The 18303-nt window shown below is 36.3% G+C and overlaps 1 protein-coding gene across 1 annotated transcript in view; it reads right to left on the bottom strand.

Annotated features, from left to right (window-relative positions):
- The window catches only part of LOC106872793 (uncharacterized), a 124023-nt gene that overhangs the window by 34031 nt on the left and 71689 nt on the right, over positions 1-18303 (bottom strand). Inside the window, exons 16-20 of the mRNA XM_089355658.1 lie at positions 15922-16131; positions 14154-14274; positions 11589-11693; positions 9896-10050; positions 4999-5178 (exon numbers count right to left, since the gene is read on the bottom strand). Coding sequence (XP_089211784.1) covers positions 4999-5178; positions 9896-10050; positions 11589-11693; positions 14154-14274; positions 15922-16131 — 771 coding nt within the window. The remainder of the gene's footprint in view (positions 1-4998; positions 5179-9895; positions 10051-11588; positions 11694-14153; positions 14275-15921; positions 16132-18303) is intronic.

Here is an 18303-nt window from a genome sequence, read left to right on the forward strand (position 1 = left end):
ATAATTATTATCTGGCCGTGAACTTTATTTCATTATACAAATCAGTGTTTTGGCGGTTTTTTTAAAATACTTAAAATACTTCAGCTGACATCTTTGATAATTTGAAATGAAAATATAAACGATTCTTAATAAATAGTTAAATAACAAGTGAATCGGTTGGTTAGAGTCATATCTTAATAGTATTGGTTTACTTATCCTAATAATTTTGCTTTATTTATCCAAATAATATTCGAGAATGAAGATCGCAAAATAGGGCTGACAGAATCGTTACTGCTCCGGACAAAATGCTTAACGATATTTCTTCCGACTTTAAGTTCTGAGTTTAAATGTCACCGGGATCGACTTTCATCCTTTTGGCGTCGATGTAATTGACTTAATTCCTTCCAGAAATTACTGGCCTTTATTAGATACTGTAATTATCACTTAGAAACACGTCCATTGATTAGTTTTCGTATCGTTTGCCGAATGAAATGACTGATATCTGTTATGCTGTCGTTATGTCGACCGACAGACGATGCTTCATGAATCAGGTCTTGTGCGTGAGCATAGTATTTTTTTCTCTTTCAAATTGCTTCTTTATGGCAGCTTATATTCTTGTTATAATATCTCTTCTTATCAGTGTTATTCATTGTCTTTCCTTGTTGTGGGTTTGGTGTTCGTAATACATTTTATGACGTTTGACAATTGCCTGTTGATGTTGTATTACTCAAATACTAGTTTTTGTTATTGTACATAACTAAAACTGGTCTGTCATTGATTTTCAATCAATACATACTCCATTGAAACGATGATTATTTTTATAGTTCATTCATCTATTTTGTAACTGTAGTGAATTGGGATTTTATTATAAATTTTTATGTAATTTAAGTTACTCATTTACAATTTTTAATGGGTTATTTAGAGTTGTGATTTCTTTTTATCTCTCGAACTACGCTATTATACTGTTTGTAAGTATATTTGTTTAACAAATATTAATTAACACTTCAGCGTGTTTATTGATTATTGATTTTCTGGCAGTGCCAAACTGTAGCTTATTAAATATACTCTCGCAATAGTAGATTAATATACCCTCTCAAAAGTAACTTAATCATAGCTTTATATTAACCACTGTTGTCAATGTATTAAAAATACTCTATAACAATATCTGTTGTTTTATACGCTTTTCATGGTAGCCAGAAGAAGCTGTATTATGTCTCCGTAAACAGGCTGTGTTAACTTCTTGTTTGTAAATCTATTTAATAACTCACTATTGAATTACAAGTCTTATATATATATATATATATATATATATATATATATATATATATATATCTGTAAATATAATATATGTGGCAATTATTCGGTAGCCATGATAAAACTCCGAGTTTCGGATGTCGGGGTGGAGTTTTATCATGGCTACCGAATATTTGTCACATATTATATTTACAGATAAATTCCTCTATTTACATAATATCGAGGGCTCTTTCATTCTTTCGTTGTCTTGCCATTTCTATCAATATATATATATATATATATATATATATATATATATATATATATATATATATATAGTAATTGTTGCACTTGGTTTAACTCATACATACAAACCGAATTCCTGAAATCCGAAATGATTAGGCCATGTACTGTTTTATAATTTGTTAATATTATGCAAGAGTGTCGTAAGTCCAAAACGTTGCTTTTCAGAAAATGAAAAAATAGTTTCGCCATTCCATTTCTTTTTACATTAGCAACAGTTTCAGTTTAACAATAATACTTTGTTGGGTGCATAAAATCGTAACTCCATGCATATATGGCACTTTCAGTCAGAAATATTTTTGTAAAACTGTCGTATGAGGGATTTACTACACTTTTAACAAATACTAAACCGTTGTACTACACTTTGACATTTTTCATATCTTGGTATCTGAGGCAGCTGAAGATACGATAGTTTGACGAAAAGAACCGGCTATTGCAGACAAAATTAAACTTTGAAAAAACGCATTTGGCCAAATTTGGGCATACGACAGTTTAACAAAATAGCAACGAATTGGTTTCATCTGGAGCTAGAGGTTGTGCCCTATCCAGTACTCAGTATAAATATTTTTTTTCTTTTTTGTAGCTGAGGTAATGGTTATTGGTCAACTATGTTGTGGTAGGCGACACTTTTTTGACTGTGTTTGCTTAAGCAGTCATTATCGTCTGTCATTTCAGTTTTATGACAAGTCTTGGCTTAAAATTTTGTGGGAGAGAGTAAGTCGATTACATCAACCCCAGAGTGTAACTGATACTTATTTAATCGAACCCGAAAGGATAAAACAATGTCAGCCACGGCGGAATTTGAACTCAGAACGTAGCGGCAGACGAAATACCGCTAAGCATTTCGCCCGACATGCTAACGATTCTATCATCTCGCCGCCTTAGTAATAACAACAATAATAATACGAATACTACAAACGGAATTGATTTTCATCTAAGTGTTGCATGTAAATAGGTTTGTTCGTCCTTTCGTTAATTATTCATAAGGAACACTCACATTAAAGTATTATTAACAAAAAATGTTGTCTATGTTTATTTTTATCGATCACTCGTATTTACTGTACTTGTGATTAAAGATTTCGTATTTGCTGTATTTAGCATTAAGTGGGTATGATAATTGAAGAATTTACACTTTCAGCAGTCACTGGAGATGATCTCATTAATATTTTAACAGTGTTTGCAGACTAACACTACTTTCGTACTGCGAAGGCGCGTGGCTTAGTGGTTAGGGACATTCGGCTCACAATCGTAAGGTCGTGACTTCAATTCCCGGCGACGTATTGTGTCCTTGAGCAAGACACTTTATTTCACGTTGTTCCAGTCCATTCAGCTGGCCAAAATGAGTAGTACCTGTATTTCAAAGGGCCGGCCTTAACACACTTTGTGTCACGATGAATCTCCCTGAGAACTACGTTAAGGGTACACGTGTCTGTGGAATGCTCAGCCACTTGCACGTTAATTTCACGAGCAGGCTGTTCCGTTGATCGGATCAGCTGGGACCCTCGTCGTCGTAACCGACGGAGTGGTCCTACTTTCGTATTAAATGCACATATTTTTTAGACACAACAATTACACACGCACACACACACACACACACACACACACACACACATAGGCACAGGCGTTTCTGTGTGGCAAGAAGCTTGCTTACCAACCACATGGTTCCGGGTTCAGTTCCACTGCTTGGCACCTTCTACTGTAGCCTTGGGCCGACCAAAGCCTTGTGAGTCGATTTGGTAGACGGAAACTGAAAGAAGCCTGTGTCATGTGTATATATATCTGTGTATATATATATATATATATATATATATATATATATATATATATATATATATATATATATATATGTGTGTGTGTGTGTGTGTGTGTGTGTGTGTGTGTGTGTGTGTGTGCTTGTGTGACTGTGTACCCCGCCATCATCGCTTGACAACCGATGTTGGTGTGTTTATGTCCCGGAAACTTAATGGTTCGGCAAAAGTGACCGATAGAATAAGTACTAGGTTTACAAGGAATAAGTCCTGGGGTCAATTTGTTTGACTAAAGGCGGTGTTCCAGCATGGCCGCAGTCAAATGACTGAAACGTGTAAAAAGAGCAAATATATATATACATTTATACGTGCGTATGTATCTATGTCTGTCTGTGTACGTCTGTGTGTGTGCGTGTATATATATATATATATATATATATATATATATATATATATATATATTCATGTATATTTATTTTTATTCTTTTATACGTTTCAGCCCCAAGGCTGTGGCCATGCTGGGGCACTGCCAGTGTAATCATCTTTTAATTGGCCAATTCTGTGTGACTAGCTTTTGGTGAAGGAGGGAGTTCGATACTGCTGCCATCTTTTGAATTTTCTGCCTTGATATTGGTTTATCAGGGACCTTGGAGAACAAGAGGTCAAGTTGTTTCTTGAAAACGTCTGTCCCCACTTCATAGAGATCCCTCAGATGCTTTGGCAAGGTGTTAAATAGCTGTGGGCCCTTGAATCCCATGCTATTGCAGTACATAGTCCTCACCTTAGATGGGACAGCTAGACGATATATACATATATATATATATATATATATATATATATATATATATATATATACAAAAATAAGAGGAATGACCAGCAGAGTTATTTCCGGACTTAGCACGCCAGATTGAAGACATTTGAAGGGATACACTGAATGTAATTTGTAGAACTCTACACGTGCTCCCTTTCAGGTGGACGTCTTATGTCTAGTTCTGGAAGTTATATATTTAAATCGACAGACTACGCTGATGAGCCTGCAGATATTTACTTATGTAAATTTTAACAGGTGAAACCATGGTATGTAGGTTAATGGCTTATTTATTTATTTTTTTATTTAGTATTTTTTCATTTGTCTTGCCCTTTTACAGTCTGTTGTGTCGCTATTTTTTTACTGAGAACATATTTTTTCGTGGTTAGATGATTCGGCATCTATTTCTAGCATATAGGAGTCCACTTTTGCTGGTCATTCCTCTTATTTTTGTATGTAATATAATTTTAATCTTCGGTTTTATTAATATGCTAGACCACTGGTTTTAATTGATTAATATCAATTTCTACCCTTATTAATAAATTTTAAATATATATATATATATATATATATATATATATATATATATGAATGTATGTATGTAAATATGTATGTATGTATGCCCGTCCGTCCGTCCGTCCATCTATCTATCTATCTATCTATCTATCTATCTATCTATCTATCTATCTATCTATCTATCTATCTAAAAGCATAGAAATTAATGTGTAAATGACGCCGAGAAAAGCCCTACATTTGAACAACAAAAGGAAGCTGGTGGAGTATTTGAAGACAAAGTTGAATATGAGCTCAAGCGTAGCTTTTGTATGTATAATGTCTAGGATTTATTTTCAATATTGTCAACTAGAAAGAAGAGAGGAGAGAAAACCAAAACAGCAACAACAACAACAACAACAACAACAAACTAACCTCCACAGAAAACTTCATCGTATCTTTACCGGCTGTCCGTGGTCCAGATACGGTCACACTTGGTTGTGTACTCCGGACATTAAGATGTGTTTTTTGTCCATCAGGAGCGTTGGAGAAGAACTGATATTGGAAAGGATAGGCATTGCTATCAGTTTCGCATTCACTCACCGATATTTTGATCTACGAAAGCAAAAATAAAACAGAAAAATTCTAATGAAATCTCGTTAATTTAAACCATATGCATCTCAAATTTGAATTGTACAAAGAACTTCCTTTTCTGTAAAAGTTAATAAACAGGCACTTACCAGATCATTGTCATCATGATCATCATCATCAGCTTCAACATCATCATCATCATCAACTTCAACATCATCGCCATCAACAACCCTTGAACATCACTATCACAAGTGTTACCAGTTTCCATGGGATTACAAGTGAGCAAGATGCCAGTCCGTTGCAGGGTTACACATTTACAACTGAGTGGTCTGGGGTAATGTAAAATGAAGGATTTTGCTCGAAGACAACGCACCGTCCAGTGCGGGAATAGAAACCTCAATCTTGTGGTCGTTCTTACAACATCCTAACCATTAGGCCACGCCCCTTCACTGAGCACTGTGAAGAGTATTTTTTAAAAAGTCTTTTAATGGCATGATTGAAAGGTGGGAAAGCAACCCCTATGGTTATTTACAGGGCCTCTGAGATTAATGTGCGAAAGGGACGAAACCCTCAGGTGCCACTGGGTAGCACCTTGGTCATTTTCTACTGTAGCAGAGAGAGAGAGCTGACCAAAGCTTTGCTAGAGGATTTGGTAAACGTCGTCCATATATATATATATATATATATATATATATATATATATATATATATATATATATATATATATCTTTGTGTATATCTGTGTGTGTCTGTGTTTGTTCCCCTTCACCCTCGCTTGATAACCGGTGTTGGTGTGTTTAAGTCCTCGTGAATTAACAGATCAGCAAAAGAGTCTGCTAGGTTTAAAATAATAATAAATAGTGGGGTCAGATTATTGACTAAAATTTCTTCAGGGTGGTGCTCCAGTATTGCCACAATCTAATGATTGAAACGAGTAAAAGATAAAAGAAGTTGTCAATGACTTGGCTTCAGTGCTGGCGACAAAGTGGTTTCTGCTAAAGGCACCCAAGGCTAAGGCGTTCTTCATAAACCAGACAACGTATAAAGTCTATTTCTTAATTTAGTTCCAAATCAAAGAATCGCAAATGGGTCATTGACAACTGACAATTCTTATCTCTTTATTGCCCACAAGAGGCTAAACATAGAGGGGACAAACAAGGACAGACAAAGGGATTAAGTCGATTACATCGACCCCAGTTAATTTACTTAAATTTACTTAATTTATCGACCCCGAAAGGATGAAAGGCAAAGTCGACCTCGGCGGAATTTGAACTCAGAACGTAGCGGCAGACGAAATACCGCTAAGCATTTCGCCCGGCGTGCTAACGTTTCTGCCAGCTCGCCGCCTTTCTGTAGATCAGTTAACTCTTTTATTTTTCAGGGAAGAGCTCAATGGAAACGGTTAATTTCATTTTCTGTAGGTCAATAGAAACATTTGTACGTGACCACTCCAAGCTAGCGGAACGCTTAAGTTTTACTAATTTTAGTCATTAGACTGCGGCCATGCTGGGGCATCGCCTTGATGAATTTTCAGTCGAATGAATCGACACCAGTATTTATTTTTTAAAGCCTGGTATCTATTCTATTGATATCTTTTGTTGAACTGCTAAGTTACGGGAACATAAACATACCAACCCGGGTTGTCAAGCAGTAGTAGCGAACAAACACATAATCAAACACACACGACGGGTTTCTTTCCGTCCACCAAATGCACTCATATAGCTTTCGTCGGACCGAAGCTATAGTAGAAGACTTTTTCTCAAGGTGACCTTTGCCCAAGTAGTGAGATTGAACACGGAACCATGTGGTTGGGAAGCAAATTTCTTTGTAGGCCATGCATAGCTATGTAGATTAGGATTGTTACTGGTTTGTAACAGTATACGACTCATGTATTATTCAACTGGTGGAGACCGACCATTTTCCGGTCTGTAAGGTCTTTGCTATTTTATGAAAATGTAATAATCGGGATGACAAACAACTAAAACTGCAAGGTTTGTTATAAATTCTCTCTGTTATAAACCCTTTCTCCTGCTGATCGTACATCCTCAGTTGGTCCTTATCTGTAGGAGCAGATAATACGTCTTCCAGCAACTGTTAACCTTTACAAAGCTCCACCGAGACACGCAACGGGTTAGTGTTGACACATTTGGCATGAGGATACTGGAATTCCAACCACGCTTCAACCATAGATATCTTTGGCAGCATAAAAAAGGAAACCTAACTGATTGGCATGGAATCCCTGGTACCAATTCCTCCTAACTTCTGGTCAACAGATCTGTCTTCGATCTTTGTCTTTTTCCACTACAGTGAATTCTGCCATCTCCATTTAGAAATTCTTTATTCGTGCCTCCTCCTCCCGCTACTCATATTGTGTCCCCAACACAGTCTTTGTTCTAAACGCTTCTTGAAATCCCTTCTCAGATCTTGAACCCTCTGAAATCTCATCGCTTATATCTTAGCAACTGTTCAAAAGAAACTAACTGCTCACCTGTTCTTGAAAGGTTTACTAATTCCTGGGAACATCCTTTTTCCTTCAGTCCAAGCCATTAAATAATAAGGGTGTTAGTGATATATCAGTTTGCTCCAAAGTGAGATGAATAGCAGGTGAGTTGCACTTAGTGATTTTCTTTAAAAATTAATCAACTTTGAACTGGACAGGTTCAATGTATTGCTTTTGCTTTTTAAAGCAAAACATTTACAACGATGTTAAACATTCATTATTTATAATTCATAGAAGTGAATGTAGGTGACGTCGGTGAACGCCAGTGGAAATCAATGTAAGGTGCAGGCTTGGTACTGTGGCAGTAAACTCACAATAGGCTGAATATGGAATGCAGTCTCCGTGCCTGGTTGAGTCATTTTACTTATTTCTCTTGCATGCACTTAGAGAGGAGTGGTCTCTTCTGGGTTGCTTTCGTCACACAACAAAGCGTAATGTCACTCTTAATGATGAGAAGGGATGTAGATCATGATAGAAGTTCATATCAAGTGAATACAGCATCACGATTTCAATCTCCCATTGTATCTAATCCTTTTTACTCTTGTTTTCAATTCCACTTGGAAAAATATGAACGTCACATCTTTCATTTCGCTCAGTGTAAAATACGAGATCTTCAAGCTTCTCTGCGGCCGCCCAACAATTTCATCCCTACTATTTCCTACTGTCATAAGTAAGAGAAGAACACAGATAATTTAGGCTTAGAAAAGATGAAATGGTCATGACTGGGATGCCTTTGTATGATTTCGGTGACATTTGACCTAAAGTACAAGCATAAAGGGTTGTAATGAAATACCACAAGGCTTTTTGATTACGTTGTTGAATATGTTCTATCCTTATATAATGCGGCAGGGTATCATCTGGGGGATATTTGGTAGCTATTTCTAGCTTAGCAAGTGGAGCGGCTGTGCTTCATTGATTTCCAACATGTTCACTACCAAGAATTCCTCTTATCTAAATTAACTTTCCCACAGACCCCAGGATTTTGAAAGTCTGTCGACTCAGTAACCTGATTTTGACAATTAACAACAAACTTGTTTTTGGAGTAAATATTGCTTGCCAACATAACATGGCAGTCCTGGTTTAGGACGAATGTTGCTGTAATTTAGCTCCAGAAGACATCGTCTCCAGCTGGTTATACGACACGACCTGTGTCCTTATATTTTCGAACAAGAGAATCTAGCACCCCCACTCAGCTCAAAACAATATCTGTGCATCGCGATTTCCGGGTTATTTCCCTTCATCAGCACAGAATAATTGTTCGGCTAGAGGTGGCGCTGCCAAATTCCCGTTCGAAATATATAGTTTTTAAAGTGACAACTAGTCACTGATCTATAAATTAGAAAATTATTATTTTTAAATCTCACAACGAGAGATATTCAGCAACAGTACTTTGGAGGGGCTAAATTACAGCAACATTCGTCCTAAACCAGGATTGCCATGTTATGTTGGCAAACAATCTTTACTCCAAAGTACTGTTGTTGAATATCTCTCGTTGTGATATTTAAAAAATTTTCTAAACTTGTTTTTTCCTAGTTTCATCTCTTAATTGAAACAAATGAATAATTATGTTACTGAGTAATTATATTCGATGTTCATAAATTACTTTTAGAAAGGATAACTCATCAGGTTACGTGCAACCAATGCAGTCCATGAGGAAGTGTTCTGATGTTTTTTATAGTAGAGCTAATTCATGGACACATATTTTGCACTGCAGACGTTTAAAATTTTCAACGCAGCTCATGGACCCCGAGTACTCCTTTTGTGGACCTCAGGATTCCTCAGACTCCAAAATGGTAACCGCAAGTGTAAAGGCTCCTTTGTGGGCTGGCTGTGACATTACTCTTAGCGATGGGTTCCTACCTGGCAGTGGGATGTTCGCTGGTTAACAACTTCTACCTACGCAAGGAAAGGTGTTGTGTTGAGCAGCTTATCAAGATATCAAGTTATTCGCATTACAGAGAATGGTCCAATTGCTTACAAAAGAGGAAGACTTCACTGAAGAAATGCCAGAGTCAGATGATAATCTTAAACAGAGAGACATATTAAGCCCACCCCATCCCCACCCCAGTAACAATATTATTTAATATGAACACGAGACCATAAATTTTGTGAGAAGGAACAGCTGATTATACGGACCTTAAATGAAAATTGAAAAAATTGGACTGGCGAGATTCGAACTTGGAATGTAAAAGGACGGTTTTATAATTTCAGCTGTTCTGAAATTAGATTTGTTCTACTCACCGATTCAAGATATTTGTACTGCATTGGTACTTGCAGGAGACAAGACGTTACACCGGCCGGCACCTTAAATTCGATTGCACCCATTCCAGGAACGCTAGATGCACTACTACTTGCAATAACGGATATTTTGTACTTCATGCCAGCCTGCAACACATCTACAAGAGGAATAGTTATTATTATTGTATGTGTGTGTGTGTGTGTGACTGTGCGCACGCGCATGCTAACAAATGTACCACATTATTAATGGTTTGTTGGGACACAATATTTGTGTGTTTTATTCACGGAATGCGAGGCAAGAACTGGAGATCATTTAGTGTTTCTAAAATTTCTTGAAATATGTCAATGCCAACTTTAGTATGTGTTTTTCATGCAGCAAGCGTCCCTACGTATGCTCTTCATGTCCTTCTTGTACATTCAGTGTATATGCACTAAAATCTTTTATCTTCTTTTATCATTCTTAGATCTGGCAATACAGGTTAGACTATATTTAGCTAATGAAGTTTAGTAACAGCGAAATATTCTCAAAGTTATTCCCGTATAGCCGTAGATCGTCTTCACTCTCCATAACACTATTTTTAATTACTTAACTAATTAAAGTTCGAGATTGTCCCTCTACCAGAATTAATAAACCATTACGATAATGACATTTCACTCATCACTACGGTTTTTTTTTTAATAATTACATAATTTTGCTTAACGCTTGCTTTATCGCCCTTTTTAAGTTACAGCCATGATTCGAAAAGTAGTACAGTGCACTACTGTACTACTGTCGACAATCATACAGGGCGTACATACAGCAGTATGTTTAAAGCAGCCATCGCATCTATTTTCTTATAGATAGATTTCTATCATTTGGCTTTCAAGTATTTTGACTGTGGCTTTACTGTTGCTTATTTTATCCAGAAGAAAGAAAAGGGAAACTCAGAATAAATCGTCAATGAAAGAATAGAAACTCTATACCTGTAAGTAAGGGATCAGATGTTGTGTGGGCCAACACTTATGAGTTATTAAACTGTAAGAATGTGAACATAATTGCGTTTATGTGGACAGCTCTAGCTGAGTGTCGCTAATGATTAAGTGGAGTGTGGCTTACTTTACTTCTTTGAGTAGGGTTCGTGTGTTCTTGCTAGTGAAACAGACAAGATCGACATATCCCCGTTGAAGGATATTTTCAAGGCCTCCGGTCATGGAGTCGGTGTGTTTGGCGTGTAGTGTCAAGCACGGCTGGCTCAAGGTACCGGCAAATCGGGCAGTCTCTCGGGGCGCCTTGTGCTAGGTGGGCGCCAAGGAGGGCGTAACAAAGACAAAGCAACTTCCACGACCGTCAGCTTGTACATGCCGAAGTTCAGCTTGCCTGGTATGCCAGCAACCTTAAAGCCGGCCCTGGTGTCTAGGCTGCAAACGGATAATGTATGGCTGAATAATGTTAGGAAGGAACAAAGGGTAAGGGTCACCCGTGTTAGAGTAGGCGTTGTTGGATATGGCAGCAAGTTATTGTTGTTTGAAAGGAAGAAACTGGGGATGAAAAGTCGAACTCTTAGCTGCTTTGGGTCAGAGGGGCTGCTTTGTGAAGAATGGAGGAGAGAGAGGGAGATGAGAAGAAGAGAAGGAAAGGTATGGAGTAGAGAAGATGATGATGATGATGACGATGATGACGAAGAGGAATAAGAGGAAGAAACAGAAAACAACTCACTTGATTTGATAATAATGTAACTGAAGAAATAATTCTGCCTCACTTCAGTTTTGGGAGTTCTCTCAACAAAATTGTCAGGATTATTTATGTCGAAATAACCATAATCTGCAAAATAAAGACAAAAAGGTTTAAATTTCTTACATGTGTTGTTATTTAACCCTAGGCCAGTCATGATCGAGCTGGTCTATGGTCATAGGCATTCCAGAGGAAACTAATCTCAGTTGTGATATGAAGGAAATTTATTTGGCTGCTATTTCTAGCAGGTTCCGTTATTCCATTATTATTAATGCTGCTGAAAAGATGTCTTAGCTCTGTTAATCTCAGTTATAGTTTATCAAATCAATGCGTTTCAAACTATTATTTAATCCTCATTTGTTAGGAGATGTCACATGTAGCTGTTTTTATTGTTGTTATAACTGTGGTTGCTATTTGAGTAGTGGAGGCGCAATGGCCCAGTGGTTAGGGCAGCGGACTCACGGTCATAGGATCGCGGTCTCGATTCCCAGACCGGGCGTTGTGAGTGTTTGTTGAGCGAAAGCACCTAAAGCTCCACGAGGCTCCGGCAGGGGATGGTGGCGAACCCTGCTGTACTCTTTCACCACAACTTTCTCTCAATCTTACTTCCTGTTTCTGTTGTGCCTGTAATTCAAAGAGTCAGCCTTGTCACACTGTGTCACGCTGAATATCCCCGAGAACTACGTTAAGGGTACACGTGTCTGTAGAGTGCTCAGCCACTTGCATGTTGATTTCATGAGCAGGCTGTTCCGTTGTTCGAATCAACTGGAACCCTCGACGTCGTAAGCGACGGAGTGCCAATAACAGCTATTTGAGTTGATGTCAGCTCTGATCAACCAGACATATCAAAATCATCCCAATCATGACCATTTCCTCTTTTAGGAAATATGTTTCGATGTTATTACCATACCATCAGCAAAGTATACCTGTTGCCGTACTTGCCGAAGATAAAACAGAATAGTTAAAGTGACTGTAATAGACACGTAAAAGACATGTCGGACAACACAGTCCAATGTGTTATTTCCTTTATATGGTAGGGTGTAATTTAAATGAAATTAGGCTGCTATTTCTTGCAGGTTCAGCCCAGAGACTCCCTTGCACACTGCTAAACGTTATATTCATGTATCTTTACTCGCGCTTGATTTCAAGTCCTTAAGTTTCTTTTCAGGCGTCGATTTGACGACAAATTTATTGTATGCAACGTGAATATCTTAGATTTGTAATGTTTGGTCCTAGATTCAAATTCCTTTTCTACTCTAGGCACAAGGGGAGGGGAGGGGGATACTTAATTTATCGACCCCGAAAGGATAAAAGGCAAAGTCAACCTCGGCGTAATTTGAACTCAGAACGTATAAACAGACGAAATACCGCTAAGCATTTCGCCCAGCGTTCTAACGTTTCTGCCAGCTCGCCGCCTTCCTAGATTCAAATTCCACCGAGGTAAACTTTAGCTGATATCATTGTGCTTTTTAATTTAGTCTGAAAAAGAAATATAGTATTCATAGTCTTTATTGGCTGAGTTAAATATAATTTCTGTTCAGTTTAAAGCTCTAGGAATATAGCTACTGTCTAACATCACTATGACCAAAGAACAAGACAATATTGTTTATTCTCTTAAGCGGCGAGCTGGCAGAAACGTTAGCGCGCGGGCGAAATGTTTATCGGTATTTCGTCTGCCATTACGTTCTGAGTTCAAATTCCACCGAGGTCGACTTTGCTTTTCATCCTTTCGGGGTCGGTAAATTAAGTACCAGTTGCACACTGGGGTCGATGTAATCGACTTACTCCTTGTTTGTCCCCCCTATGTTTAGCCCCTTGTGGGCAATAAAGAAATAAGAAACGTTAGCACGCCGGGCGTATTTCTCCTGTCTTTACGTTCTGAGTTCAAATTCCGCCGAGGTCGATTTTGCCTTTCATTCTTTCGGGGTCGATAAATTAAGTACCAGTTGCGTACTTAATCAGCTGGCCCTTTCCCCCAAAATTTCGGACCTTGTGCCTAGAGTAGAAAAGAGTTTTGTTTATTCTCGCTGAGAAATCGAAAAAGATAATTTCACATCTAAATTAACTTTAATCAAGATCTCGTTGGGTTAGGATATTTAATGCAAGGAGCATTATAAAGCTCACTAGAAATAAATGTGAGGCAGAAAAAAACCCCACCAAGATCGACTTTGCCTTCATCCTTTCGTAGTCGTTAAAATAAGGACTAGTTGAGCATTGGGATCGATGTAATAGAGTTGCTTCCTCACCCGAACTTGTTGGCCTTGTTTGAAACGAATATAGTTGTCATTTTTCCTGCAAATATGGGATACAACTCTAGATATGTTCCGATGTTATTACAACCTCATCAGCAAAGTATACCTGTTGCTGTACTTGCCGAACATAAAACAGAATAGTTCAAGCGACTGTAATAGACACTTAAGAAATAAATTCATGAGTCAGTTTCGATTTTCTCTTCATCTTATTACTTTAGTAGTCTTGAGAAGTACTTAGAAGTAACTAAATCATATTTAACTTATCCCCATAGATTTGTAAGAAATCATTGTAATTTACCTGAAAGATTGGAATTGTCTACGCGCCACTCAATAGAGAAATTGGTTGTTGAGGTGATATAGACTGTTAGTTTTAAGGAATGACTTGTTAAAACTTTAGTTGGTGCAGGTTCAAACAATACCTGTGAAGGAGATATAAAAAAAAGTGTTTAAAAGAAAAATGACGACTTTTCATTTGACATAACTGTCTATGGTCTTCATGTTTACCTCCATGTCAACTATGACGCTGAGAAAAACTGTATTACATATGCAATACGGGCATGGCCATCCCGCAGGCATGATGTATGGTTAATAGGTTTGCTGCACCTTGGGCAAGTATCTTTGCCTATAATCACGAAATGGCCAGCGGCTTGTGAGTAGAATTCGGTTGACGGAACTGCACAGACAGCCGTGCACATATGTGTGTGTGTGTCTATGTGTTTATGCATACACACATGCATATATATGTGTATATATATATATGTACACACACACACACACACACATATATATATATATACATATATATATATATATATATATATATATATATATATATATATATATATATATATATATATATATATATATATGTATGCACACACACACATATATATATAAACTATATTGAGCTCTCTCTATCTTAAAGCTAATTAGTTCTAAGTACGATTTATCAACCGTTCATATATATATATATATGTATGTGTGTGTGTGTTCAGACTCGTTTGAAATCAGGCATTGTTTTTCATATTGTATCCCTTTATGTCTTGGGGGCCAATACGATCGACCAGCACCTTGAAAGTGGTGCCCCAGTATGGCCTCAGTTTAACATTTGAATCCAACAAATGAATTAAAGAAAAAGTGTACTTAAGACAACTTTCAACTCTGTGTCTGTATGACTTCCCTATTTTTCAAGAAGGTAAGATGTAATATGTTTTCAGAAAGGCTTGGGTGCTATGTCTAGTAGCTTGAGTGACTATGTGTAGGGACTCATTCAACACATTATTATTTGGTGGATAATCAACAGACACGATACAGCAGAGACAAATAAATAATTTTACAATCTTCAATCAAACTCATTTTATGTTCTGAGTTTAAATTACATAGAAATTGTTATTGTTATTGCTTTGTCCCACGTCATCCCTTATTGACCAGATATGTGACGAAAGACTTTTAAGCAATGACCATCCTGTATTTTTTCAGATAGTACGCATTTAGGGTCAAGCTACTTAATGCATCCGTCCTTTATTTTTTAAATAGAAATTATGTGATTTCTTGGAGATTTGGCTGCTATATTTAGTAAGACAAGTTGTACTCGACAGGATTCCAGATGACAGCATAAAGGGAGGTGGGTAACTAAACAGCAGAAGACATTATAATTGTGATCCGTCATCCACATTTCACAGCTTTGATGACTGGTATTTGGCTATGTGTTTACATGCCATGATAGAACCAATGATAACACAGCCTGTTTTTGATTTCATTATCATTACTACAGAGTGGAATATAAAAAAAAAATGGAATGGAATAATCTGTGAGGTATTTAGTCCGACGCTTCGCCATTTCTGCTCTTCTATGGTGCTTAGATATTTTTTAAATGTGATAACAATGCACCCGATATGTTTATCTTAGCCGTTCATTTCTCGTTTATAAACACGTAGACTGCATGGGGAAATTTTACGAGTAAGATTTTACTGAAAAAATATGGTTCTAATGAAAATATATAAATAATATACTACAGTAAATTATAATAGAAAAGAGGTTATAATAAAGCTAAAAAAGACACTTACTTGAGGTGGTGGGTCTGGAACAGTAACTATTTGAACAGAAGCAGACGACTTCCTTTGACCCTTTGTCATGGTTAAAGTAAAATTATAGGTGTAAGATAATATGAGACTATCTGCAGCAAGTTCCAATTCAGAACTCGTAATATTTGGTAAATCCAGGAATAATATTCCTTTGATATAGCATGGGTTAGGCTGGCTCATTTCAAGCCTTGTCTGAAAAATTAAAGATTTGAATTTTTAAGAAGCATAGCAGTTGAATAATCTATGTTATAAATCTAGGATAAACACATCGTCTGTTCGAAATATATGTTCACTTAAGAAATTACTCTGAATACAACAAGATAATGAAAATGAAACAGCTTTTCAATTTTACAATAATAGGGGCTCAATCTGTTCTATTTTACATTGAGTGGATTGGGATAATTTGAAAGCTATATTCATGATTTTTGTGCTGTGAGTACGATTTTGGAAGAGAGCAGCTGATTCTAGCATCTAACCTTGAGCGGTCACTTGAAAAACTCTGGTAACATATTTTCCTCACTGTACATATGATACAGAGTTCTTGGTGGCTTTGGAAAAGTTAGTGTATATGTGCTTTGAAACAACCCTCGTAATCAAGGCTTGTCATGTATTTTATTGTTGTGGGGTTTCTAGTAGAGTCTTTCACGTTTCATAAAATTTTGTTTGGTACAAAGAGAATTTAGGGAATAACAATGCTTCAGATATACAATTGCAGAGAATATTAGGACAATGACATCTGAGCTACTGAACGGAAAAGTTATCAGGATTAAAAAAACTTACACCGCCAGCCGCAGTGATATTGTTGTAGGCAGTCCAGTTGAGGTTGTGGTCAACAATTACCCCTAAGTCTCTGACACGACCGAACTCTGATGGGTCCTCCACAGAATTTGCTTGTTGAAGCACGAACTCTTTTCCATCGTGCATATTTTATTTTACCTATTCATTTTATTTATATATGTATTTGTAGTGAAGGCACGTGGCTTAGTGGTTATGGCATTCGACTCACGATTGTAAGGTCGTGTGTTCAATTCCCGGCGACGCGTTGTGCCCTTGAGCGAGACACTTTATTTCACGTTGCTCCAGTTCACTCAGCTGGCAAAAATGAGTAGTACCTGTATTTCAAAGAATCAGCCTTGTCACACTCTGTGTCACGCTGAAGCTCCGTTATGGGCGTCTGTAGATTGCTCAGCCACTTGCACGTTAATTTCACGAGCAAGCTGTTCCGTTGATCGTATCAGCTGGGATCCTCGTCATCATAACCGACGGAGTGCTCCTACTTTCGTATTAAATGCACTTATTTTTTAGGCACAACAATTACACACACACACACACACACATTTCTATTTTCTATTTTCTCTCCCTGTTTATTTCTGTGTTTCTTTCTGTCGAAGAGCATAGGCTCGAAACGTAAAAGACTTTCTCACTTCCCGAGCATTAAACTAATACATCTCTTTGTTGTTTACACACCCGTCTTCGTCTTTTTTTTTGTAAATTCTCACTATATATATATATATATATATATATATATATATATATATATATATATATATATATATATATATATATATATATATATAAAATATATAGTTTTAGGGAAAATAACCAAATTTCAAGAACTCATCGATGAAAATCCACTATCACATATAGAAAAATTAATAATTAAAAGCACAATAAATGAGTATAATATAAAGTAAATTAAATATCATAAGATAAATATAATAAAAAGATTACACGTGTTTCATAACCAATTTTCAAATAGAAAAGAAATTTAAATCGATTAAAATCAATTGAAATTATCGAAAATAAATTCTATTCAAAAATATAGCCACTCGTCAGATCGTAAGTAGAACAGTAATTAGATATATATCTCAACCAACAATAAGTACCGAATGAATTAATATGAAATACTTATTATATAAAGATAGAAAAATTATTTTAAAAATATCATAATATCAAAATAATAACCATTCAATAATCATCCCTTCATCCATTATAATAACATGTATATTATATACAAAAAACATCTTACATAAATTATCATTGTTTTAAATTATCATTGTTTTAAATACAAGTTGAACGAAGTTTAAGTTTAAAATAATAATGAAGATAAAATTAGTACATATTTAACCGGTGTAATAGTTAAAGCTATACTATTTAAAGCTAAAGGCGTTTATTTAATTATAATTAAAGATCAATTGAATAATAGAAAAATACAAGATTATTTATTTCTACAAACGTAATAATAAAAAATATGAATGAAAAAATTATGAATGGAAAAATTATGAATGAAAAAATTAGGAAAGAAAAAATTATTAAGAATAAAAGATTAAACTTTATATATATATACAAAGTTTTGATTTAAAA

This window comes from Octopus bimaculoides, chromosome 7 (genome assembly GCF_046866305.1).
Source record: "Octopus bimaculoides isolate indiv1 chromosome 7, ASM4686630v1, whole genome shotgun sequence".
Classification (NCBI taxonomy): Eukaryota; Metazoa; Mollusca; class Cephalopoda; order Octopoda; family Octopodidae; genus Octopus; species Octopus bimaculoides.